We start from the raw sequence: 27,741 nt of genomic DNA, 5'->3' as shown, positions 1-27,741 counted from the left end.
GTCATGTAGGATCAATCATACACCACGGGCGTTGTTCTATCTTTTGCCGCGTGGAACCAAAACCCCGAGGGCTCATTTAGCAGTGTTTTTAGTCTATAATATTATAACTGATAGGCAGTGAGTTATACTAGCACGGGATTGTAATTAAAAGAAGAGAAAAAGGACTCATTCTCACATTGGGTATAGGCTAAGAAAATATAAAATGATTCATTGATATTGCAGCATCTAAAATCATGAAGGTAGATATACAATTCATCTCTGTTTTATGGGGATTAGGCGTAAATCACACACTAAGAAGGTCTTCCATCTCTCTAAGAATTGTGTAAATTTGCTGTAAGATTATATACAACCAAAAAGAAGAGGAAAACAACGAGGGCTCGAGGAATTAGATTACTAGTTTTGCAGAGCCTCGGCTTTTTGAGTCAAATCTTGATGTTATATCCTTTCATATTAACCCTGCATATGAGGCATTTTGAAAGATTCGTTAAGAATGACGAGTCCCTTTATGACTGCGATTAATAACACCCGAAAAGAAGTACCTGTTGGCTCATTAAAATTTCCACAGCAACATTCAAGTCCCCTTCGGCTGCAGCCAGTGCAACTTCTACTTGTGTCTGAGAAATCAAGACTATTAGCGATCTAGAAGTTAATTTGCAAGATATATCTCAGAAAGCTGTGATAAGTGATAATATTTGTGCTCCTCAAATTATAAGGAAGTGATGCATTCAAACAACTGTACCTTCTCAAAACCCATTGCAACAAGTTTCTGAACTTCTTCATCTGAGGGAATGGAAGCCTATATGCAAAAATAACTTTAGCACTAACGATAATAAACATAAACACTTAGCAAGTGGTCCAAGTTCAGGTCATATACCTGCTGTCCTAGCGGTCTTGTAGCTGTGGTGGTAGTATCAACTGCTGATAGTCTGAGATGTCACACAGAATCAAAATATAACTGTGTTTAGAGCAAATCACAGACACCAAGCTCTTAGTTTTAACAATAAAGTTGAGCTATCAAACATTCAAGCTCGACCCACAATAAGAACGCCAGGTAATTATGGTAATTGGAGGCTTTACTTTGATCAAGATAGAAATCAGATTATCCAGAAGAAACTATACAGAGAAAAAAAAAATCATAGGAATTGTATTTTATGAACGGATTGAAGAAAATCCAGCTTTTCCTTTCCGTAGCGATATAACTTAAACTTGGTTACTGGATCAACCAATTTAAACACCTTGTTTACAGCAAACCGTTCAATCGGAGAGCAGTTTCAGCATCACATGAAAATATAACTAAAACGGATCTATCTTAGTGCACCAACCAATGATAGTCAAATACAGAACAGATATATGAGTATTAACAATTTAGCATGTAACAACAGTCTGTTTCTAGCACCTTCCAGCTAAGCTCCGCTCTCCACCTATTGTAGCAGTAGGTGAACTACGCTCAGGGCTGCTGCTACCATCCAGGAGCCTAGCCTGTAACGTTGAATCATGATTAGTGGTGGTGGTCTGGGAACTCAGAGTTCTTCCTCTCCCAGGAAACCTGCTATCATCTGTCACCGGCTGCAATTTGAACAAAGTAATATATTAACTACTTCATTATAATCCATGTTTTTTGTTCTTATTTATACATTAGGCCACACAGACAAGAGAACTAGGTAAGTCTATTAAGCAGTTGTGCAGTTGAAAATTCTTCAAGAGAAGGGTTGATTGATACATATGAGAGACTCATCAATACACAGATAAAATGGTATCAATTCCTCCTTGTTCACAACCCATTATAGATCAAGCGCCATTGCATATCTACTCTACTTAACAAGAAAAGAAATTTCTGCTGACAAGAAAAGGAAGCCTCTCAACTCTTTCTAACCAGTCAATGGGACATATCGGATGAGTAAGTTTCAATAATCTGTCATACCTGAGCAGAGAGAGAGCTCTCTCTCTGTGGCATCCACGAAGAAAGGTTCTCCCAAATATTTCCAGAAAGCACTCCACTTCTGAAAGGAAGAACCGTCACTACTTTTGGACATGCTCAGATTTAACCAGTAAGAATCGACTTAAGTAAAGAACAAGATCTACCTGGAGGTCACTGTTTGATTTGAATGTGTCGGTAGGTATCCTGCACCATTACCACCAGTGCACATAATAAACTTTGGTCTCCTCACACAAGTTGACTGCCGAGAAGAGAGAAATATATAAGTATTTTGCAAATTTCATTATGCTATTGAAACCAAACAAATGAAATTTTAAGGTGGGCAAGGGTTTTGATATGCCTTGGAGAAAGCATGCTCAACCACTAAAAATGTATTATATGATAATCCAAATTTTCAATATAAGAAAACAATTTCTCTTTTGTTCAAGTTAAATGTACATAACCCAAAGGAACATAACTGGTTTCACAATCAAAAGGGAGAAAAGATACCCCATTCACTTTTTTGTGAAAATGGGCACAGGTAAATGCCTTATATTTTTAATTCTTTTCTACAGCTATAAAATATAAGTCTCGTGGAGTTCGTTAATTACTGGTCTTTGCTTATCAACTTATTGGGCTCTTCTACACTCTTTTGATTGTTATTCCAGTCAGATTTTACATTTAACAATTGAGAAAAGAATGAACAAGAGAAATAATAAGGCCTATTTAGAAACTTGTTTTTGGGATTTTATAGTAGAGAACATATAGCATCAGCATAAGGACTTAAAAGAAGCAGAATCAGCATAGTTGAACACGCAAGTGGTCCAATAAGAAATATTGGAATATCTTGATATCGTTTCTTAGGAACTTACTAGCCAAGTGGAAGATTCAATAGCCGAGAAGAAAGATGTCCCAGGTATTAAGACATTGAACAATCCATATGTATCTGGTACCATCAAGAAAAAGAAGGAAAAAAGAAAAAAAAATTATAAGTTAAGCGACCACAAATATATAAAGATTGTTCATATAATTATCATGATACCAAAAATAACATAGAATAGAATTTGAAAAACTTGAAGAGGGTCCAGCATAATGGAAGTAACTTACATGCAAATCCAGACAAAATACCACAAAGATGTCCAAGTAAAGAGACATTAGTCATAACAAGCTGAAAAACCACCAGTAAGATCAATGCATACCTAGTGAAAAAATAATCAAACATTATAGCATAAGACGCACACAGTAAAAAAAATAAAACAAACTTACAATTATCGGTAAGTAAACTAGTTACCATTTAGCTGGCACATTAAAAAGCCCAAACACACTGCAAAAAGACAAAAGGCACACTCACATTAGCAAACTCATGATTCCAATAAGTAATAATTGATCTAATGTAACCATTCACATCTAATGTCGAATAATTTTTTGTGTATCTATCTATTCTCATATATGACATGCATATACAAGATCACTGATTTATAAAAGGAATTCCAAACTTGTACAAAGGGAAGGGAAGAAGGAAAAATAATAATTTAATGATTTAAGAAGAATCTGATCCAAAAACAGGAAAGCAACAAACCTTCTAGTTTGGGCCCCACTGAGACTTGTCTCCATCACAATCATTGAAAATAAGATCCCTGAGAAACCTATAGCACATTCGTCCATAAAGTATGGATAAGGATGAAGGGGATTATGGGCAACAAACAATGCTATAAGAAGATGGAGTAAGGCATTGCTAACGGCCAACAGAACAATTATATATAACAGGCGCACTGATCCCATAATCCTCTCCAGCTCTGAACCCAAAGGGACCAAAGCTAACATATTAAACAGAACATGCAGTAGAGAACCATGAAACAGAATTGAGGTGAAAATCCTGTAAACTGCAACAGAAACACAAAATTAAAATCAATGTCAAAAAATATGTGCTAAATATGACAAAGGGAAGAAATGACATCAAAATTATAGCTCCACAAAAAGATTTGCATGCACTACCAAGCCAGCAAATCAAAGTTGAATTACGTGATTCATCAGTAGTGGATGACAAATACGAAAATTATTAAAATGGCTATGTATCATGAGTTCGAAACTAAGCAAGAAAGATAGCTCATTCATAGGTCCACTAAAGAAATTGATCAATTCAAAGCCACGCGTGGCAAATGCATGAGAAGAGATGAGTAAAATTACATGAAAGAGTAAGGTTACAAAGTCTTCAAAAGAAAGTGAACAACTAAAGACATTGATCAATTGATAGGCAGAAAGTAGTTCCTACTCAAATAACCACCTCAGCCACATTGCTCCCCCCACTCCCCCAAACAACTCATCAATGATTACTAAGCAATAGCAATGTATAATTATCCTAATCGTTGACAAGTTTCATCAAATTTATCTTTCAGCTAAGAATAGAGCAATTTCAGTGCAGGCACATTTTGATGTATGAGCAGCACTATATATGCAAACCTTGTTTTTTTAGGAAGGAAAAACAGCACTCTAAGTGAAACCACCCCCCAAACAACTCATCAATGATCACTAAGCAATAGCAATGTATAATTATCCTCAAATAGTTGACAAGATTCCATCAAATTAGTCTTTCCACTAAGAATAGAGTAATTTGAGTGCAGGCAGAATTTCTTTTTAAAAGGCACATTTTAATGTATCAGCAGCACTATATATGTACACCTTGTTTTTTTAAGTAAGGAAAAACAGCACTATAAGTGAACCTACCTTGAAATCGAGAAATTACAGCAGATGGCCAGAAGCATACTTCAGCAAATGAGTCATACCCAACCAGAAGGCAAACCAAGTATATTATCCCACAAACAACCACTATTGCAGATGTAAGGATAGGAATTCCTTCCCACCACTGTCCCATCCTTGTCTGTAGTCCCGCCTACAAACAAATTGGAACAAGTTAGAGTTAACGTAAAAGCTACTTCTCCCACAGATTCTTGTCTTGCTTTCAATGTCCAAGCTAGGCATTATGAAGTATTAAGAAATATGTGACATTTTAGTTGTTTAATGTAGGAATTTGTAGAGTACAAGTTCTCTTCTTTTTTGGGCATAATACATAAATATGACCCTTAACTTGGCTTTAGCGAACAACTACGCCGTCCAACTTTGGGAGTGCACATATAATCTTGTATAAAATTGAATAAGAAGCCACACATGTCCTGTCTGACATAAACATATAGGACATCAAGTAGGACACAAAATTTTCATGTAGGATGAATGTGTTTATTTGTTCAATTTTATACATAAACTAAGTGTCTACTTGTGCCCACCCAAACTGAAAGGTCATAGTTGCCAGCTGAAATCAACAACATAGTCTGAAATTGATCGTACTATCATCATTTTATGTTGCATGCGTTGCAGTTACATAAACTAAACAGAGTACCCCCATTTCCCAAAAATAGTCCCTCAATAAATGACCAACAATGAAAACTAACTTCCTTGTCATGAAGATCTTTCAAATGAAGCTAAGAAAATAACCTCTATTTACTCCATTTCTCCATAAAAATGACCAGAGATTCAGAATTCAGAAATCAAGCATTTCCACTACATCTTTAAAACCCCAGTGCATTTACTAACTTAACCATCATGAAAATCCCATATAATTTCCAAATGAAGCTAAAAATAATCTCTATTTACTCTATTTCTCCATAAATGCATGATCAGAAATTCAAAATAAAAAATCAAGCCACTACTTTTCTAACTCTCCCATCATGAAAATCACTATAATTTCCGTATGAAGCTAAAATAACAACCTCAATTTACTCTGTCTCTCCATAAATAACATGATCAGAGATTCAGAATAAAAAATCAAGCATTTCCACTACACCCTACTTTCCTAACTCCCCCATCATGAAAATCACTAGAATTTCCAAATGAAGCTAAAAGTTAACCTCAATTTACTCTTTTCTCCAAAAATAACATGATCAGAGCTTCAGAATTCAAAAACCAAGCATTTCCTCAACACCTTTAAAATCACACCACTTTTCTAACTTCCCCATCATGAAAATCACTATAATTTCCAAATGAAGCTAAAAAATTAACCTCAATTAACTCTATTTCTCCATAAATAACATGATCAGAGATTCAAAACTCAAAAATCAAAGCACTTTCACTACATATTTAAGACCTCACCAAATTCCTAACTTCAATCAAAACCCTAGCATCTACATTGACATTTCAGTACATACAATATGAACAACTTATAGATCTAAGTATGATAATAATGAGAAAAACAATACCTCAGAAACAATATTTGGTCTCATTTTCGCTGAGTTTTTTCTTCTTCTTCTTCTTCAGAGATTTCCAATTTTTCTTCAGGTAGAGTATAGAACTCAAGAGTACATATTATATATACTCATGTTTTCCGGGTCGGGTCTATGATAAAATGTCCGATTCGAATCCATTATATTATTATTTAAATTATGTGAAAGAAAAAAAATGTCCTTGTTTATAATTTGGCTCAAAAATGTCTTTACAGTCAAATTTTTAAATTTAAAATGCTCTTAAACTATACGAAAGGAATAATAATCTCCTCCGCTTGTAGTTTGGTCCAAAAATGGTCTTATTATTAATACTTTGATACAACAATACTTTTATTGTTATTTAATGGGTCAAAAATACTCATTTTCAAATAAATATATCATTATTTCTTTTTAACACAAACTAAATTGGGAATTCGAAGAATTCATCATACTTTATAGGTGCAAATAATTAAATATTCAACTATTACAACTATATTTTTATTTTATCTTTGAGCAAATTTACCACCGGATAAAGTGTATAGCATACTTTTATTGAAAATAAAATAAATTCTAAAAGGGATAAGTACAAACAAGGAAGAGGTTTTACTTTACTAATTCCAATGAGATAATGGAAAGACTTACCTTTCGCTAAGCAAGAATCTGAGAAAGCAATTTGAACATTAAACATGAAGATCTAGGATCTCAATATAGCCCGATTTCATCACCATCGCTAAATTCGCAATCGTTGAACAATTCGATACACAAAAAAAGAAAAGTCATAATTGTACAACTTTCTTAAGCAAACACTTTCACCGGCATACTTCTTAAAGGCATTTACCTCAGTTGCATCCCACATGTCAACAAGCACACCGTACTCGTCCTTCAAACTTTTGGTTGTGTCCAACGTCCAGTATCGAAGAATGTACTCAAACGTCTTAAAAAATGAAATCACCACCTTTTTTAAAACGATCTCGTCTTTGGTAATCTTTTTCTTGATCTGTGAGGGGGTTTTCAAATCGATTTTCGAGGAAAGGGATACGTCTCTTATTTCAGTTAGTTCTCGAGTTACTACATGTGAAGTGTTGTTAAGTTTGCAAGCTTCTTCTGCAATTTTTGATGGAAAAAATTGTTAGAGAATGCCTTCTTTAGGCTAAATAAAAGGCTTTTGATGAGACATTAAAGAAATTGTTGGAAGGATAGCTGGAAAAAAAAGACTCCATTTACAACATTGAAATTAAGGTCTAATTTCTATTCCAACCTTGAGCGAAAAAATATAGAATTCTGGAGGACAAATTGGTAATAAATATCCCAGTTACCCAGGTGGAGGGGTTTTTCTTGGTTGAATACAGAAAAAGAAGTCTACCTTTTTTGTTGTGCTTCGCTAGGTCGAGGTAAGTAAGGTATACAAAAAAAAAGCCTATTTGACAATTAAAAAGACCAAAGATATTCATTTTTCAAAAAACTTTAACTTGTACACAAATACAGCAGGCCTTTCCTTTCCATGTGAGTTCCTCGTCATAGTTTTGCATTTCACCAGGCCCGTGAAATGAGTTGACTTCCAAAATTAAAAGACATATGCGGTTGAATTAGTACAACTATTGATAGCATTATAGTCTTTATTCCAAGAAATGTTGGCTTTTTCGATTACCCCAATGCATGTAATGGAATCGAGTACTATACTTTTTTGAGGCGTACATACACAGAAGGAATTCCTTTATTGTCCAATACAAAATTGAATATTTTTTATTTATTTTTTTTGAAAAAATGATCTTTTAATAATTATTGGGTTTGCCTAGTTAGCTAGATGTTTATATTTAAAATTTTTCCTTTTTAAATCTCTCTCTATTGACAAACATATTTTTCTTCTAAAATATTTCTTCCCAAGAAAAATTGAATATTCTTGAAGTTGCTTTTTTCTTTTTGCGAAAAAACTATAGATAATTTGATTAATTCTCCAGCATAATGCTTTCTACCTAACTAGTAAGATATGTACGTAAAAACTTGCACAAATATAACTTACATAAACTTCACGATTTTAATATAAAATTATAATCTATCCTCTTTAGTTTGTAATTACATTAATTTTTTAAAAAGTAACACAAATCGAATACATAATATGTAACTCGGATACATTAAAGAGTATTTCAAATACATTAAAAACTAACTGAGATACATAATATGTAACTCAGATATATTAAAAACTAAGTCGGGTACATATAAAATAAACCGAATATAATATGTAGCTCTAATACATTAAATACTAGCTCGAATAAAGAATATAATATTACCCATTGGAAAAATTGAAAAGTTGCACAAATTTTGCTATCGAAGGTTGGTAAAAATATATTCATGAACGCTCTGTTGGTAGAATGGTCAGCTCATAACTCATAAGTGTGTTTGGTAAAGCTCAATCTTGGCTTGTTATTACAACCACCCTTGTGTCCCAATGATATTGCAAAAAGACCAAAAGACAGATACACACCCTTGTGTCCCAATGATATTGCAAAAAGACCAAAAGACAGATACAATCTGATAGAGGCGGAGTCAGAATTTCTAATAAAAGAGTTCAAAATTTGAAAAAGTAAACACACGAACTAATCGAAGGGAGCCACCATCTACCATATATACATAAAAAAAGAATTTAACGTCAAAGGGGGTTCAGATGATCCCCCAATAGTATGCTAGCTCTGCCCCTTCAAGCTGATATTATGTAAGAGTACCATAGTTTGTACATACAATCAAGTTTGTTTCTTCTTTAAAGAGAGACCTTCACAATCAAGGAAGAAGAAACCAACCTGAATGTAACTAAAATGTGCAACAAATTGAGCATGGCAATTGCAAATACATGAGTAATTTAAAGGAGTAAGAGGTCAGAAGGTTTTCCAGGACCTTAAATGGTTCCTATAGAAAGAAACAAGTAACTCAAGCGAAACCAGAATACATACAAGATACAACTATATAATCATAGTAATATTTTGTACTCTTTCAGATATGTTTAGGTAAGATTTAGAGATGATATTCCATGGAAGGATGTGTAGATTCAAAGTATGTTTGAAAAAACTTCTATTGCAAACCAATGTCAACCTACGGTTTCTTTGGAGAAGAAGATTTCCAATTGGAGAAGTGTTTGTTACACCTGCTCCCAGCCACCTAGCCTTGTCCCTGGGTCATAGTTTGTAAACAGTCGAAATTCATTGCCTAGTTTGCTGGAGTGATCTGGCCTAAAAGCGCATGGACGTAAACCCAAGAGCTCGGAAGCCCTACCACTTTGCACTTCACCTGCATGTCCAAAAGAGAAAGAGAAGTGATAACATTTGAGGCATATTTACTCTGGTTATTTTAAAGACAGGATATCCTTCTTCATTTTCTCCACTCTTTCTCCTTTCTTTTCTTCAGTAATTTCTGCTTCAAAAAAAGTTCCTCTTTTTGCTTAGGAGGCGTCTGAAAATCGATAAACCTTGATGCTAACTCATTTGATAGTTTCAACTTTTTCATCAACATAATGTTTGCAACTAATAAAATTAGTGAACAGTTTGATGACAACCATGAAGAATGAACACAGGCAGAGATAACTGGATTCATTGTTTAAGGATCCTTAAAAAACAATAACTAGATTCAATGACCATTAACATGATGAACGACAGCCAACGGGAGACCAAGTCGTAAAACACTGCATAAAATTCAGTATGTACCTGTGAGTAAAAGCAAGTAGGCTTGTCCTGGTCTCGTGAGAAAAGAAATTGTTTTAGCAACTTTCTCTAAGCATTCCTGACTCTGAAATTTTAAAAAAGAAAAAGAGAAGATATTTAAATAAATCATTGCATAAATGTCAAAATTGCACAAGACAACTAATGAGTAATGACAATGATGTGATCTATTCACTTTCATAGCATTCCTCACTCTGAATCATAAAAGAAAAAAGGTATTGGACGAATCATCAGATGAATGTCAAACTTGCACAAGACAAAGTAATGGGAATAAATCATCTTCATTGCCACGACAGAGCATAAGGAGATAGTTTCCTAACAGAGATTAAAGAGGTTAACTGAACGAGAGGTATCTATCAATTCTACGTTAAAAACAGCCTTCTAATATAGCTGAAGATGCTCTAAAGGTCCATTGCAGACAAGCCTATCTTCAGGTTCTTTTTAAGCTGAATCCTCACATAAGAGAGAGAGGGAAAGGGACCTTGAGGTTTAGAAGTAATCCATGCTGACCTTTGAAATGTAGATCAATAAAAGGTAAAGACAATGCAGACAAAGAAAACAAAAGAAGGAGACATAAAGATAAAAGCAATGTTTATGAACATTTTTTTATAAACAATTTTGATGAGTATTTTCCAACTAAACATTAAGATATCCCTATCGCACCGAAAATAACAAATCAGAAAAATGAACAATCAAGGCAAGCTCAGAATTTTCTCATTAATATAGAAATTGAAAAGAAGCATGAGATTAAAAGGTGAATTTTCATGATAGAAGACATTTGAAATTAAGATGAACAAATTGCGAGAAGGAAAGAGAAGGGAAAGAATAAGGTTGACTTAAACTTGCATGCTAGACTATGAAACAGTCAAGATTTGGGATACTTTCATGCAAACTATGCATTTTTTTCATATACCATCCCATCCAAAGGTGAGAAGCCCGTAATTAAGCAATGGATGCTATTCGACTGTAGGCAATTCTGAATATAAGAGGACAATCTATTTTTAGATATCTCTAAAGTATATAGGGAACTTCAGAAATCAAATTAGTCGCAAATAAAAATGAAATACAGTAAAAAAAAGTTTACTCTTTATTTATCATAGAACCACTTCAGTGTACAGCATATATCAGCTCTCACCAGGTAAGGAGGATCTGCAACAATTATTGGATATGAGTGTTTCATTGAAGAAGGAAGATCTTCTGGTAGGTTGTAGTCGTAGAATGTGAACTCACTTCCATACTGTTCAAACCGTTTGTCATACTCGAGAATTTGTGCAGGTGCATTAGGGTCAATTTTCTGAGACCGCATGCATAAAACAAAGCATAAGATGTAGGAAAAATATAGTTCACCATGAATAACTAAAGATCAGATAAACAATTGACTACACTCAAGTTCCAAACTAAAGCGACAATTGGCAATGGGGCTATGAACCTACTAACTTCGAAAAAGAAGAATAACATATAACTGGATACAGAAGCTACATTAAAGAAAAGTGATGCATTGTATTATGCTTTAGTCTTGCCAACTTTCCAAGTTAAGGTACTAAAAATACTTTATCAGAACAAATAAAAGTTACTATAAGTAGCCCTAGAGGAGAGGAAAATGTAAGAAAAATGTTGCTTCACAAGTACTTTAAATAGTACAATATCATGCTTGAAAGAACGTGACACAAAATATAAATTTCTTATACAATCCACAAATGAACTTGCAAATACTTTACAGACAAATATGAAGATTAAATAGAGATAGAAATAGAACCTCAAGGGAATATAGACGAATGTACACAGAACAATTAAACGTAAGCTTTTGAAAAGAATTTTTGTTTCTCACGTGTTTATTACTTTTGCATGCAACCTCCCCGCAACGGTGAAATAATTTATCATCCGTGTTTGGTTTTAAAATCAAACCAACTGCTTTTGGAACCAGCTAAACTCAAAAAACAAATGCACAAATCCAAACCGAGAGAATGAAAGACACGACATAGGACATTTATATACGACATGACAGCTCCACCTAGCATGCCTCCTTTCTGGAAAAGAAATCGGCAAACGAAGATAATGAACTAGCTCTGGTACTACATATATTAATAAACTCCCTTCCTCAATACCTCTGATGCTAAATATACAAGTACCAAACTATCTCTTCTCGTCAAGATTTTTCTTAGTTAACATCTTTTTTCTCATACTAAAAATCAAGCTTATTTTTACCATCCATCATACAAAAATTCTATTAAACTCGCATAGACTCATCATTCAATCAGTTAAGCATATATCAGTGGCTGTATTTCAACAATTAATTTAATCTGAAATGGTAAAGGTAAAGCTTCAACAACTCATTTTTGCTAGATTAAAGCACCTTACCTTGAGATAAGCATAAAGTGTGGGACAAGCAATGCAGGCAATCGCCGGCGAATCAATCGATCGACAGAGATTAAGGACTTCATTAGCGACAGTTTCAGCTGTTTCACGGTTATACCAGAACTGGCTTAGCCGCCAATCCTCCGATACCAGCGCCACGTCATCCTCCGCCGCAGCTGACGAAGCTTCCTCAACTGCTCGGCTATGCTCAGCAAGGAACTCCTTCAGTGCTTCTAGAGCGTGAGAGCTTAACGTCGGAGTATCATCGTCGCCGGCCGGCAGAACGGCGTCGTGCTGTACGGTGTCTCTCGCTGTCTCCATTTTAGTGTAAAAAGTGTAATGTTTGCTAAACCCTCGACAATTCGCGGGCGAGGAGATCTTTTTTCACTTCAAAGAAATTGAAAATTACACATAGCCCCTCGAAGTATGAATTGTATACAGTTAAGCCCTCTTGAATTTTTATTGAGACTAATCACTTCAATTACAACCAAACAATAACAACATACTCGACATAATCTTAAGTAGATTCTCGAGAGGGCGGGCATACGTATTACAACCAAACAATAATAACATACTCGACATAATCCTAAGTAGATTCTCGAGAGGGTAGGCATACGTAGACTTCATATAAACATAATCCTAAGTAGATTCTCGAAAGGGCGGGCATACTAGACTTCACATCGATAGACGCTCAAAAAAATCATTTTTTCAAAGGAAAATGGTCTTCAATCACAATCTTTTAAGTTATATAAAATCTTTAAAACGCACCATCAAAGTTGATCATAGAGAAAGTGTGTGAAAACTTCATTTCACTTTTCATTCATAATGAGGAAGAGAAAGAATGGAGTTCTTCATTAAGTTCAAAATGAAAAAAAGAAGCTCATTCAAGCAAAGACATTGGAGTACATTAAAATTTGTGATAAATGTATTTTTCCGATCCAAATAGTGTTCTCTCAATTCCAACCAAATAAAAATCAAGATTATAAAGAATAGGTTACATGTTTCAATCACACTTCAAACTATATATAGAGAGGCAAGCCCCAAGGTTGAACATGTACAAAACCAAGAAAATGTTGTAATGAATAGCATGTGCAATGATAGTATACACCATGTATCTATACATTGCTCATGTGGGATTATTAATAAGTTAAGCACCCTTGTTACTCTGCCATGGCTTGAGCACACCAACGACGATAATTGCGACAATTATGAGGAGGATCATGATGGCAAAGCACATCCATTTTCTTGAATTCTTTTGAAGTTTCTTTGCCTTTTGTAGAGCAGTAGTCCCTGATTGTACATGGTCTACAGCAGTTGAAACCTGAAATTCGGGTTGTTGTCGATGAGGGTAATGTAAACATAATCACACCCAAATGCTAAGTAGTTCCATTCTTAAGAATATTAGTACCTGTGATTCTATATTATCAAGCATGTCTCCTTGAGCATCAACCAACACTGCTATGTCCAGGAATATCTGCATAGCAGAATAGAACAAAGTTTATAACCAGACATCATTGTGTTTCATTACTCCTCTACGAGAAACTCATTCAATCATGGCATCGTTACTTATAAATGTACCACTCCTCAAGAACTGTATGTGCACGTGCAGAGACACATACGAGCATGCAAACACACACATATATATAGAGAAAAACCCTTTATATGTCATATATTCAGTTGGCATCAGGTTGGAGGTGATTTAAGCCAAACTCATCAACATACGAAGGACTAACCAGATTATGTTTAGTTCTCTGAACTTAAATCTAGTCCAGAACTAGAAGATAAAAACAAAGGAAAAAACTCTTTATGTCGTTGTCAATGAATTTTTGTCGTTTCTCTTCACTTCTTCAATCGAGATTTTCCAAGGAAATTGTTACTAGTACTTCCTTTCCCCGTTAAAAGGTATAAGTAAAGTATATAGTACCTGTTGCAACTCAAGAAGCTTCCTCTCTAATTCTCTAACTGCATCATGGCGCTCTTGAATTTCAGCTAGTGTGCCCATTATCTGCAAGACGCCAACATTGTGAACCAGCATAATAAATTAACGATTACTAAAATTTCAAGTGCCATGCTAGCAATATTATAAATGTACATGAGCTGCTTTATCACATAAAAGGACAATAGTTTGCCTGTAATATCATTTCATTGAAAATGAAAAGAAAAGAGAAATAAAATCAGGTGATGGGGAGATAATTTTCGTTCCATATTTCTTTTCTGACTTCTCAGCTAATTCCCTTGCTATCTGCTCTCTTCTGAACAAGATCCCAATATGTTGCATAATTCGTTTCTTAGATGGGTCATTGTATGCTACACTACACGTCAAGGGAAATCCACTGCTCAAGCATTACCAGTAGCAGCTTGAGGATTATAGAGATCTTTGTCAACTTGGCCACATCAAGCTAACGACAGTAAAGATTAAGACAAATCTCAATTACTTTATGGTGGTTTCTAACGAGTGAGAAGGAGCTAAGAATTTCTTCTCCCGTGTTCATAGAAGTAGGGATATGGCATTGGCATTTAAAAGAAAGGGAATATGTAATGGAATAAACACAACATAACATTAAAAAAGAGATATTTGCAAGATGTTATAATGGTCACAAGATACTACAGTCATCTAACATAGGGCAAGAGGCTTCATTTAGCTCTATCTTTTGCCTACACCGCCACACGTGAAACCTCGGCAGTGCCTGGATGCCTGAAGTAAAAGTCTCACTCATCTGGAATGGTCATTTCCCACCTTCCCTTCCATTTCTAGGAATTTGAAAATCTACAAATTGTATCAGAACTCAAGTATATGCAAGCAACAGCTTCTGGCATGGTAAAAAATGTCGCAAGGAGATAAAGATAAGGCACCATGGGCTTTAATGTATGTGATTAAAACGAACCTATCAAAATACTGAGTTGCATGTTAAAGAACTGAAATAAACCAACACTAAGGGGCGTCGGATGGCCAGTGGACCAATTTCATGTTAACACGCCAGGTGAAATGCCAAATGCCCACAGAAATTTAAACTGTCTACAAACATGGATTTTAAATTTAAGAATAAATAACTCAAGCATTGAGATCTTGATCATATGAGCTATTTGAAAAGGCTATAACCTAGTACATGGACATCAGGTTATTCAAAGTTAATGGAAAGAAGAAATTCTAAAAATCGTTGAGCATACTTGTCCTCGCCCTTGTTGCTGAATAGCTTTCTGGAATATCTGTTCACTGTCCCCAGTCTCTATCAACCTATCAATTGTCTGAAGGTGAAAATAGAGGGAAACAAGAAAACGAGAACAGTAAGAAGATGTGCAAAAAGAAACTTAAGTTCCCAATAATTCACAAAAACTACCCAAGATTTACCTCTTCATCAGCTCGATTACCCGTCACTGTCGACCACATAAAGAGAAAGATAAGAAAAAAGGAATAGCAATTAGAATCTGCTTTAAAACATTTACACTCCACACAGAAATATCAAACTCAAAAGTTTTGGCACCTGTGAATACTCGCCTTTCAACAACCTCGCGATATTCATGGTGGATGTTTTCTCTTAAAGTCTGCAATCATAATAATCAACTGAACGTAAGAGAAAGCAAAATCTAGAGCAAAAGTCATTCTTAATGCAGTTGATGTACCTGAAACTCAGCCATTTTATCTTTGAACTTCTTTTTCAAGGAACTGCAAAAATATAGCAAGTCAAGTGAGGACTATAGGTATATCAAGATTAGTAATAAGAATGCACAATAATGCACGAGGGCAAGACTAAGGAGAGATCAATAAACGCTTCAATCGATCAACTTCTCGGATACGTTAAGCATTGACAAATTAGAAGCTCCTAGCTTAAGTCTCCATATGTGTGCATATAATAATTAAGAAGTAAAGGTTAGTATAATTTTAATACCTTCATGATTTGATAAGGTGGTATATATACGAGGCAGGCATTTGATCTTAATACAACCCCTACCATCATTTTTTCTCTCTCTTGATCAGTACAAATCTCGAGAATTCAAACTTCATTTTACTATAAAGACATAATACCAACTCTAATGTTGATTCACCCACACTATCCCCAAATTCTTTTGCTTTTCCAGCAACAACATAGTGCCCATATACACCATAGCCAACCAGTATGAGCATCTCTTTTAAATATGTTATTGTGGGATACCCATTTAACAATCTCAAAATAACAATTGTGTGACAAAATTACAAAGATATAACTATCAGAGGAACTAAGGAGAAAAATTAGCCAAAATTACACTGTTGTTGCTGTTCTTGATCTGTCAACAGCTGATCCTTTACCACAACCTGGTTTGTTTCTATTGGCTAGATTCTGCAAGAGAACAAAAATAGATCAAAAACAAAGAAATAACAGGACCAATTTAAGAGACATAAGCATTTCATACTACTCACTTCTTTATCAAGCTCCTCGATTTTTGATTTGATTACTCGAGCTATTTTTCCGACTTCATCAACATCTTTTTCCATCCGCTGCTTAATTGCTGCAGGTTACAATAATATCATTAACAAACTCATTATGAAAATGAATGACAAAAAAACAAAGGAAAAGGTACTTCTCTAAAGAAAGAGAAATCTTATTCAATGCAACGAACTCCTTTTTTACTACCTATCTTTTTATGTGCTACGTTACAAAGAATAATGTGTTTGCTATTGAAATATCAAATCACTTAATAAATTTTAAGTTTTAAAAGATGGGTGGAACTGTAAAGAGTATTATTATTTGTAGAAGTTATCAAAAAACGTTACACTAAGGTTACATAATTTGGGATACATCCATGAAGGAAAGAACAAATACATTGGTATAGAGTATCTAACTATCTAATGTTTTGATTCATTCAAATTTCTATTTTTTGGTATAATAAGAATAATTAACCTATTTCTACCTGCAGGAAACCGTAAAAACATATAATAATCTCTCTTAAATAATCTGAACTTTCTTGCAGTGCCTTTTTCCAGAAGCAAAATCATTTTGCCATTTCAAATATCCTACTGAAGAAATTTTCTAATTCAGCTTTGGTAACACATTAGGAGTTTCTTACTCCAAACAAGTCAAACTAGGTTGCATACATGAGCTAGAGTGAGTATCTAGTATCCACTATGAGTCCAGAATGTCACAATCATGCAAAACAAATGGCTACATCACTTGCTAGAGCACTATAACTGCAAGAAGATGGATTACCTTTCATAGCAGAAGCTTTTGTAACAGCCTTTGATTCCTCATGTGCATCCTGTGAGCATGGAGAAAGATCTTAAGTATTTATGTTTTACCTAGAACTTCAAGAAACAAATGGTTATGCAGATTATTTTAAGCTCATTTGGCTTATGTATATATTGTGCTAATTAACCTACAAATTGAACTATAATTCTTAATTAACCACATGAACCCTAAGTTAGTTGAAGTACACATTGAGAGAAAAATATGAAATAGAGGGGGCATATGGAAGAGCATTCTAGTAATGTAGAGGAATACAAATTGTCTCTCAGAACTTTACTATATTACTAAACAGCTGAAGGTCAAAATGGTGGAAATGAAGTTGCGAGAGTCCGAGAGATGACAACTTATATCTGCTCAAATATCGCATTAAATTATGCAAGACATGCACTTCAAAATACCGATTCTTCCAATTGTAGAAGTTTGTTGGAATTGAATTAAAATATAAAGCTGCAAAGGCTTATAAATCAGGTGGTCAACAGGAAGAAAGCGACACATTAAACACATTATAACTTCATTGATTCTGATACAGATATGTAACTCTGAAAGCCCCTAACTGAAAGGGAGAACACAAACATGTTAGAATGTGACACCTTTGCGCACTTGGTCATCACATCGAGGATTGCGAATTTTAAAACGAAATCTCTGCATGTGAAAGTCAGACCTTGGAGCAGAAAAACATGCAGTTAAACCAAGAGGCTTATGCACAAAGTGACAAATGAAATAAGTTACCATAGAAATTCACAGATATCAATTGTACACAAAGTAACAAATAAAATAAGCGACCTTACATTTCACAGATATCAAACATATATCATATAAAACACAACATCAAAACCGAACTCATAAAAGAGAAAGGGGCATGTGCTGCTCAAAGAATGAGCAAGTTGTAAAGAATAGAAGTAGCGTCTCTAAGACGCTAAAGAAAATGATAAATCAACCTAACACAGTTCCCCATTTAGGCCCTGAACCAAATACCAACATCATAATAAGAAAATTTCCCCATATTTTTAGACCCCATACCTCTGTAGCATAGGCAAAAGAAAGGGAAAAATTCTTGGTGAATAATCTCTCTCTATTCGTCCTTGTATATCCATTAACAAGGTAAAGATCGGGAAAATTTAATTTTAAAAAGTCAAAAATTCTGAAGTACTCTTATACACTTTCAAGGAAACTAGGTGCAATTCTGTTGCAGGATTCTATTGCAAATACCTTCTTAAGAAAAAGTTGTCAGAAGAAAAAAAGAAAGATATTTATACCTGAAGCTTCTGGAGTAGTTCGTTCAGTCTTCCATACTGTTTCTCAATTTGTTGAACCTAGCAAACAAATAAAGTAGGGACAAGAAATGAAGGAAGTGAGAAACCTTCATGAGATCAACTTCAAAATGTGCAGCAGGAAAGTAATTGAAGGAGAGGGAGATGAATGGGACAGTCATAGTATTATTATTCCAATGCAAGAACAGTAAAAAGATCATCCAAAAACCTTTTTAAAGAAATCATCAAGGCCTAGCTCCCCGGAATTCATTGGTATTTGTATTCCCATTTCAACATCTCCATTTCTATTACTTTGATGCCTTGGGGCATCAAAATTATCATCATCCTACAAGAGAAATCAAGTTAATGTCAAATGAAAAATGAATTTATTTTTTTTGGCTTTTCAACAAGTGCACCGACATGCTTAAAGGCTTTTACCGGCATCAATATACGTCAAGAAATTAACATCTGGTAACACTAAATATAGCAATAAGAATATACTAAACTCTTCAAGAAGTCGAGCAATACAGACATTGAATAACTTCTGAAATCATTAGTGAAAGAAACAAAAGTACTTCCAGTATAATCATTTAAGTAGATAAGTGTCAAGACAAAGGCCAATTGTACATACAAACTTAAGAAATTCTGCACAAGTTCCATTAACACCCTTTCATCTATTATGATGGAGATTGAGATAGTTACAGTGACATCATATTAGCATTTTTCTCTTTTTTACATTAAGCACCAATTGGTTAAAGACCACAATAGCAAGCTAAATATTGCTAAAAGGTGTAAAAACAGCTAATAGTGTGACAATTCTTGAGTAGAAAAATGCCATGGACAGGAGCCCACAGAGGATCGAGCAACTATGCCTCCTAATATGTAAGCATACCAAGAAAATCTGTTAAAAATTTGCTTGGAGAAAGTATGTACACTAAACAGGGAAACGATTGAGAGTAGTGGTTCCTGAAGAAGAAGATCATACTAAAGTTTGAGCCTTTTTCCACTCCATAACAGGGACAACAACAACACTGAGACATCATCTTTGACAGTGAAGCCTAAAGAATCATTTATCACCTTGTTGTATTGTTTAAAAATGGCATATAATAAATGAGCTATGTATATAAAGTTTTTCTCTTTCTTATGAAAAAATTTTATGTGGAATTTCTGCATACAAATCCTTGTAAGCAATAGAAATTCCAGGAACTTGGTTTCCTTCACTTACTCTTGCCCTTGCAGAAGTAGTTTTAAAACAACCATTATTATAGTAGCAAGAGAAGGCCAAGAATGCAGATTTTTTAAACATTTGTCATGATCCAAATGTCATTTTCTGCATTTCCTTTTCATTCCTAACTTATCCATCGTCTAGAAGGTGCCAAGAATACTCAATAATATTACAATTATACATTGCAAAAACCTTCATTTTCTTAATCAAATGAAAAAGAAACATGGAAAATTGGGTGATGACATACAAATATTTGACCATCTGAGCTATGAAAGCAGTGAAACTAGGGAAAACACAAAAAGGCTCAACAAGCTTTTGTATTTTTAAATTACTTTGTGATTATCAGCTGTCATTCAATAAAAAATGTTTAATTGGGTACAACGATAAATAAAAGTTGGATCATTTGAGCTAAGAAAGAAGGTATACAAGGGAAAATCCAGAAAAGGGTCAACAAGTTAAGTTCTTCCCCCTTTCAGCTGTCATACAGATTAACAAAAAGGTAGACTGGTTATAGAAGCCAATAAAATATGGCTCATTGAGCTATGGAAGTAGTGAAACATAGGAAAAATCAAAAGGAGTCAACAAGTTTGTTCTTTCCGATTTTGGGTACTCCGCTGGCATTCCGATCAGAAAAATAGAGAAGTGGGCATATAAGAACTAAAGTTTGACCCTTTGAGCAATGAAAGCTGTGAAACATGAAAATTTTCAAAAAAGGTCAGCAAGTAGTTTTATTATTATTTCCCATTTTTTGTACTACTCAGCTGCTATCCAGATTTTTAAATGATTAAGTGGCTATCCTAACAACTCAAGTTTGACCCTTTTAGCAGTGAAACATGAAAAAATCCAAAAGGGGTCAACAAATTTTATCCTTTTCCCCATCCCTTTGTATTTCTCAGCTACCATCCAGATCAAAAAAAATGGTAACGCAGCCATCATGATATTTAAAAATCAACTCTTTAAGCAATGAAACATGGAAAAATCCTAAGGGAGTCAGCAAGTTCTATTCTTTTTCCCATTTCTTTGAATTTCTCAGCTGCAATCCAGATCAAAAAATGGTAAAGTGGACATCATCACAACTAAAAATTGACTCAATCAGTAAAACATGAAAAATCCAAAAGGGGTCAGCAAGATTATCCTTTTTCCCATTTTTTTGAATTTCTCAGCTGCCAGCCAGATCAAAAAAATTGGCAAAGCAGCCACCATGACAACTAAAAAATTGAGTCTTTAAGCAATAAAAGCACTAAAACATGGAAAAATCCAAAAGGGGTCAGCAAGTTTTATCCCTTCTTCTCAATCCTTTGTATTTCTCAGCTACCAGCCAGATCAAAAAAATGGTAAAGCAGGCAGCAGCCATCATGATAACTAAAAATTGAGTCTTTGAGCAATAAAAGCACTAAAACATGAAAAAACCCAAAAGGGGTCAACAAATTTTGCTCCTTTTTCCCTATTTCTTTGTATTTCTCAGCTACCAGCCAGATCAAAAAAATGGTAAAGCAGGCAGCAGCCATCATGATACCATCATGATAACTAAAAATTGAGTCTTTGAGCAATAAAAGCACTAAAACATGAAAAAACCCAAAAGGGGTCAACAAATTTTGCTCCTTTTTCCCTATTTCTTTGTATTTCCCAGCTACCAACCAGATCAAAAAAATGTAGATATACACAAAAAAAAAAAAAAGGAAACAAACTTACATTTAAAAGATCATTCATTTTGGGAGAAGAATGAGAGATCTACTGAATTCTTGGCACTCTCTCTCTCCCCCCCAGTCGTTTTCTTTGTCTGTTAGTTTCTGCTTCGACCCCTTTGAACAATTTTTAGAGAGAGAAAGAGGGAGGCAGAAAGGAAGAGAGAGAAACAGACAGCAATATGAAAGAATGTTGCAACAGCGTGTCTGAGAGAGAGACAATTCAGTGACACAGCGTGAAGGGAGGTTTTTTTTTTTTTTTTTGCAAACTTTTAATTCAAACCTTCTTTTAGGCTAATTAATATTTGGAAGTATATTCCAAATACTTTTAGCAAGTTATTTTATATCTAAATAAATAAATATTTTGAACAAATTATTTTTGAGTGACGTTTTAGATAAAGTTTTATTGGGTGTTTAGAATATGAATTTAGTGAAAAAATATTGTATTTAGTAAGATATATAGTTTATATTTGTAAGTTTTAAAAATTATTAAGAATATTTATAATTATTATTTTATAATAATATATTTTGTAAAAAGTCAGAACAATTAACATAATTAATATATTATTAGTATGTATACAAAAAAATTATTACTAATATTTGTAATTGAGACACGGGATCATTTAATAGTGCAGTATGATTTACTATGTCCTCAAAATATTAATCGGAACGAACATCCTCAAGAATTCGAAATAAAAAATCTACGTAGGCATAAGTCTTCAAAATGATCTATGTTGAGGCAGTCTATGCACTTTGGAATGAAATAAATCACATCGTATTTTAATGAAAAGCTATAAAGCATGATCGAATTGAAAGGAGAGTAATTTATATTTGTAATATTAAAGCTATTCCAAGAGTTAAATCCCTTATACGAACGTGGCTCTTATAACTTGGGATGATGTTAGGCTTTGAGTTAGTGGTATAATGTGGTTGTTGGCGAAATAGGAGAGTAATAAACGAGATTGAAAAAGTCAAAGCTTGATCCAAGAAAAATAAGAATAATACAGTTGATTTATATAATTTCTCGATAATTATACAACTGATTTGTATCAATGAATATAGTCGTGTCAAAAATATTTTATTCCTCGATACAAATCATTTGTATCAAAAATTTCTTTGTGTATTTTTCATATTTTGATCTTTAATAGAGAAAATCTTCGACTTTATTACTAAATTCGAAGATAACTCTTTCTATGGAAAAAAATTGTAAATTTAAAATTTAGACATTAAAAAAGAAAATATTTACATCTATTATTAATTGCGTCATAATTATAGGTAATAATCTAATAATATAACAATTATTTTTCTTATTTTTTACTAATTAATCTAAATTCACGTCAATTAAATTCCAAATATAACACTCCTTACATTAAAAAGTAAATAATAAAATTCATAACCCAAAAAGCTAAACCAACTCTATAATCTATAGTTTATTTTCATTTCTTGGTGAATCGCAATTTTCTCAATTCAAATCAACATACAGTCGCCACGTGTCATACACATAAACAACATTGATGACACTTCTGGCACGTTCTTCTACTTTTGATTCTTTAACCAAAAAAAAAACTCTGTTTTTCCCCAAATTTAAAGTTTTAAACTTTTCAAAAAGTCAATTGATATCTCATATCTACCGACTCTTTAAAGTCTATATTCAATTTCTCCGTGTTGCGTTTAATACGCGGCTTATAGATTATATAGATCTTTTTTTTTTATATAAATAGATTATCAAGTTTTTGGAGTTGTTGTAATATTCAGAACATATCTATTTCTTCATTGTTCATATAGGGTACTGAGTTTCTTGGTGTTTAGTGAAAAGGGTAAGTTTTATTTTTTGATTATCTTAATTGGGTGTTGTTTATATTGTGTAAAAGTTGGTTCTTTTTGCTGATTATTGAAAAGGGTGTGTAGGGTGTGTTTTATTCTTGATTATCTCAAATGGGTATTGTTGATATTGTGTAAAAATTGGTTCTTTATTGGGTTTTTTTGCTGTTTAGTGAAAAGGGTAAATTTTTATTTTTGATGATCTCAAATGGGTGTTGTAAATATTGGGTAAAAGTTGATTCCTTTTGCTGAGATTGTATCATCTTTTATTGGGTTTCTTGTTTATTAATTTAATGTGTAAGTGATAGTTTTGTTGTATTGAAGAATTTGAGATTGTTGTATGCTAATGTATTTGGTGGGTGAGTGGGAGGTTGAGGGTCTTTATGGATTCATTTTATAGCTTATCTGATGTTAATTTGGGGGCTAGTCTCCTCTTTCTCATAATCTCCTTATTTAGTGTTCACTTAGTATCTTGTTCTTCTTTTTGACATACTCCTACTACATGTTGCATGTTTATCTTGTTGTTTTGTTGTCGTTATTTTCCTTTCAATCATGCTTTGATTACACTTCTTTTGGGCCGAGGTCTATGGGAAACAGTCTCCCTAACCTGTAAAGGTAGGATTAAGCTCTGTGTATGGATATGTTGTTGTAGTTGATGTGATTTTAATTTGGGGTTAATAATCTTTACTAGGATCCATTCCCACTACCCCTTGGAAATTACTAAATGAAATATGTATTGGATGTATACTTTTTATGTCAGTATCACTTTCCTTTTTCTACTGAAGAATTGCCATTTTGATTGATTGTGATTGTCCAGTAAGTTTACTAACTATTATCTTATTCTTCGATTGTATCATTACCTGTTGCTTCCTTTGTTTCAATTATCTTATTATTTGTTGTTCTATTGTTCTCTTCTCTTCATTACTGTATTCCCTTCCTCCCTTCTCTAACCTGCTTTGATTTGCAAATTTGAGTCGAGTGGTGGATCTGAAACAACCTCTCTTCCTGCATAAGGTAGGGGTAAGGTTTGCGTATAGAACACTCTCTCCAGACTTCACTTATGGGATTACACAGGGTACGTTGTTGTTACTATCATCCAGTAAGTTTCTGTATGCTCATGAAGAGCACTAGGAAAGGAAAAAGAAATTTGGAAACAAGAAGCCTACTTCTTTCTCGTGTCTGCCTTGTGAATTGTGATTAATTGGTATAGTTGTGGTTGTATTCTGTATTGCATGGATTCATCATAAATGTGCTAGTTTTACACTTGACTATCAACTTATCACAACCCTCTTCCTTTGACGGGCTTTATACCGGTTATGTTAGCAAGCTCGCATGTCGAATAATGGCAATCTATATTGTGTCTACCGTGTGTCTATTAACAGTATTAAAGTGGAATGGGGTTACCAAATAATCAGTGACATCTCTGAGTTATCTTCAATTGCCAGGACTATGATTTATTGTAGAATCTTACAGTTGCTGTTATGGCTTCTCTAAATCTGAATTTGACATTAGGGGGGGGGGGGGGGGAAGGGGGGGGAATGCTATGTAGTGGTGTATCAAATCATAGTCTTTTTATATGTAAGGCAGTTCACTGATTATCTCTAGTATGCTACAGAAAGAATGAACATGTAGATAAACTACCGTTAGGTTCAGCTTAGGGAGAACATGAAGTACTGCCCATTTTTCCATTTCGTCGACTTACCTTTGATATTTGGCTTTGATCTAATACGATTTTCCAAACTTCAATAGTTCAGTTGCCTTCCCATGTGTAACTCATAGATAGTGTGTCACTACACTAAACTTTCATTGAAGCGTGAACATCCTTGCTGGAGACTAGTTTGTGTTTCATTAGGTTTAAACTGCATCTTAATTCGAGTTGGGGGAAAACCTGGCTTATGTAGTGAATCAAATCATAGTTTCTTTACAGCCTACAGGTAATGGAGTTCACTGATTATATCTTAGTATGATACGGGAAGAACGAAAAAGAAAAAAAACTATAGTTTAAGTGGGGTTTATGGAGAAGATATGCTGAAGAATAGTTAGAAGCTGGAAGTATGAAGTGGCATGGAATATAGAAGTGCAGTAAGAATATAGGACAAGTTTCATCGAGTTCTTTTTTCGAGTCAATTTATGGACTCCTTGTCCTCCACTGTGGTTCTTTTCTTCTCTTGATGTATGGAAGTTAATTATATATGTATTTATTTGTCTATGTCACCCAACTTCCCCGATACCTTATTTTGCCGTCGAAAACATTGTTCGTTCTTTATCATTTTGAGAAAAATCTTCCGTGCTGGCGATATTGTCTTTCTACTTAATGCTTTTATTATTAAACGTGAAAATGATAAGACTTACCGTTTTCTTAATTTTGCATCTCCATCTCAGATATCTCGGAGAAATTGAAGACGCATTGACACGCGGACAATTTTGGATAGGAAGCGGAAACAACTGTTATTGCCCGGGAAAGAAGAAGAAAAGATGGAAAAGGAAGAACAACATCTCAAAGTCGAGAAAGAGATAGAAAAGTCTGATGATATGAAGGAGCAAAAGAAAGACAAGAAGGATAAAGAAAAGAACAAGGAGAGTGAGGAGGAGTCGGAGGATGAAACAAAAAATGTAAAAGAGAAGAAAGACAAGAAGGAGAAAAAAGAGAAAAAGGATAAAGAAAAGAAGGACAAGAGCAAAGAGAAGTCGGAGGAAGAAACCGAGGAAGAGAAGGATGATCAAGAAGGGGAGAAGAAGGATAAAGAGAAGAAACTTAAGAAGGTTAAGAAAGAGAAAAAGGAAAAAGTGAAGAGCGAGGAGTTGGAGGAAGAAAAGGATGATGAAAATGAAAAGGTGGAGAAGAAACTCAAAATAGTTAAGATTGAGAAAAAGGAAAAGGAGAAGAAAGACAAGAGCAAGGAGGAATCGGAGGGAGAAGAAGAGGTGGAGAAGAAACTCAAGATAGTTAAGATTGAGAAAAATGAAAAAGAGAAGAAAGACAAGAGCAAGGAGGAGTCGGAGGAAGAAACGAATGACGAAAAAGGGGAGAAGAAAGAGAAAAAGAACAAAGGAGAGAAAGACAAGATCAAAGAGGAGTCAGAAGAAGAGAAGGATATTGAGAAAGGGAAGAAGAAGGATAAAGAGAAGAAAGACAAGAAAAAAGGGGCATCAGACGAAGAGAACGAGCGCGAAGAAGAGAATGATGAAAAAGGTGTGAAGAAGGATAAGGAGAAGAAACCCAATAAGGAAAAGAAAGAGAAAAAGGATAAAGGAAAGAAAGATAAGAGCAAAGAGGAGTCGGAGGAAGAAGAGAAGGATGATGTAAAAGGGAAGAAGAAGGATAAAGAGAAGAAAGACAAGAACAAAGAGTTGTCGGAAGAAGAAGATAATGAAGAGAAGAATGATAAAGTAGGCAAGAAGAAGGATAAAGAAAAGAAAGTCAAGGCGAATGCAGCTGAAGTCGCCACAAGAGAGCTAGAAGTTGAGGAAGACAAGAAAGTATCCGACGATGAATCAGAAGAGAAAAGTAAAAGCAAGAAGAAGGGGAAGGAAAGTAAGGATGAAAAACAAAAGGATTCAAAAAAGGATAAAGCTGAGAAGAAGAGAAAACTCGAGGACAAGTATAAAAGCAAAGATCTGAGTAAGTTGAAATCCAAGTTGGATAAGATCAATGCCAAACTGGAAGCTCTTCAGCTGAAAAAAGCAGACATCCTGAAGACAATAAAAGAAACAGAAGATAAGAACTTAGCAGTGGTTGAGAGTCCCAAAGATGCTGAATCGAAGGCACACGACTAGTAGTCGCTGAAAGTGAGTAGTATATTTTCACAATACTGTTATGTATACTAATACAGTGTTTGTGTATCCTTTCTCTTCCACTGTCATGTAGAATTGTACCTGTCTTAAATAAGTTAAAAAATATAGATTATATCTGTATCAAGTTCTATATTTTGACATTTTGCAATTCATCTTAGCAAATTTTCACTTCCTCTTCCTGTCTTGCTCTACCTTTACAAGGCAAGGTTGCACACACCACCCTTTATATGTTCTATTTGTAAGATTATATTGAATATGTTGTTGTTTTTGCTGTCGTTGTTTTCGTTGTCATCATCCTTCTATCTTGTTTTATGGTCGTTGGTCTAGGCCATTGCATCTACAAACTAAGCAAGTAAAGTATTGATGAGTCTCTGTCTCATTTCCAATTGAAATGTATTGAATGTTGGCAACTAAGGGTGTTCCCATTGGTCAATAAAGTGAGTTGAGAATCTTGACGTTTTAGGTTAAAATATTTCCAATAAAGACAAAAACTATTACATCTTTAGTCCAATAATT

The 27,741-nt window shown here is 34.2% G+C and overlaps 4 protein-coding genes across 7 annotated transcripts; 1 reads left to right on the top strand and 3 right to left on the bottom strand.

Annotated features, from left to right (window-relative positions):
• Positions 1–183: 183 nt before the first annotated feature.
• Positions 184–6,304, bottom strand: LOC101266682 (rhomboid superfamily protein). 2 transcript variants are annotated; one of them, XM_010313898.4, is made up of 13 exons: positions 6,166–6,304; positions 4,640–4,805; positions 3,495–3,798; positions 3,207–3,239; positions 3,023–3,114; positions 2,788–2,861; positions 2,083–2,177; positions 1,922–1,997; positions 1,397–1,566; positions 875–926; positions 740–796; positions 540–614; positions 184–456 (listed from the first exon to the last, which is right to left on the bottom strand). In XM_010313898.4, exons 1-13 carry the CDS (start codon positions 6,187–6,189, stop codon positions 451–453), a joined length of 1,224 nt encoding a protein of 407 aa, XP_010312200.2. In that variant the 5' UTR covers positions 6,190–6,304; the 3' UTR covers positions 184–450.
• A 2,686-nt stretch (positions 6,305–8,990) lies between these two features.
• On the bottom strand, positions 8,991–12,646 carry LOC101266376 (DNA (cytosine-5)-methyltransferase). The gene is made up of 4 exons (XM_004249334.5): positions 12,234–12,646; positions 11,011–11,169; positions 9,861–9,942; positions 8,991–9,447 (listed from the first exon to the last, which is right to left on the bottom strand). Exons 1-4 carry the CDS (start codon positions 12,549–12,551, stop codon positions 9,299–9,301), a joined length of 708 nt encoding a protein of 235 aa, XP_004249382.2. The 5' UTR covers positions 12,552–12,646; the 3' UTR covers positions 8,991–9,298.
• A 467-nt stretch (positions 12,647–13,113) lies between these two features.
• On the bottom strand, positions 13,114–21,924 carry LOC101266082 (syntaxin-132). Its single transcript, XM_004249333.5, has 13 exons — positions 21,617–21,924; positions 18,929–19,045; positions 18,706–18,762; positions 17,414–17,462; positions 16,627–16,715; positions 16,473–16,546; positions 15,852–15,894; positions 15,713–15,773; positions 15,580–15,605; positions 15,399–15,476; positions 14,155–14,235; positions 13,639–13,704; positions 13,114–13,551 (listed from the first exon to the last, which is right to left on the bottom strand). The coding sequence occupies exons 1-13, from the start codon at positions 21,632–21,634 to the stop codon at positions 13,378–13,380; spliced, it is 933 nt and encodes a 310-aa protein (XP_004249381.1). The 5' UTR covers positions 21,635–21,924; the 3' UTR covers positions 13,114–13,377.
• Positions 21,925–22,988: 1,064 nt separating this feature from the next.
• On the top strand, positions 22,989–27,396 carry LOC101265598 (uncharacterized). 3 transcript variants are annotated; one of them, XM_004249331.5, is made up of 2 exons: positions 22,989–23,426; positions 25,813–27,396. In XM_004249331.5, the coding sequence occupies exon 2, from the start codon at positions 25,906–25,908 to the stop codon at positions 27,205–27,207; it is 1,302 nt and encodes a 433-aa protein (XP_004249379.2). In that variant the 5' UTR covers positions 22,989–23,426; positions 25,813–25,905; the 3' UTR covers positions 27,208–27,396. The 3 variants fall into 3 exon arrangements, with proteins under 3 accessions (XP_004249379.2, XP_069146493.1, XP_069146494.1); XM_069290392.1 differs by lacking the exon at positions 22,989–23,426 and adding an exon at positions 23,480–23,611; XM_069290393.1 differs by lacking the exon at positions 22,989–23,426 and adding an exon at positions 23,496–23,727.
• The last annotated feature ends 345 nt before the right edge of the window (positions 27,397–27,741 follow it).

Source organism: Solanum lycopersicum, chromosome 10, assembly GCF_036512215.1.
Source record: "Solanum lycopersicum chromosome 10, SLM_r2.1".
NCBI lineage: Eukaryota > Viridiplantae > Streptophyta > Magnoliopsida > Solanales > Solanaceae > Solanum > Solanum lycopersicum.
This window is presented reverse-complemented; position numbering and strand designations above follow the sequence as displayed.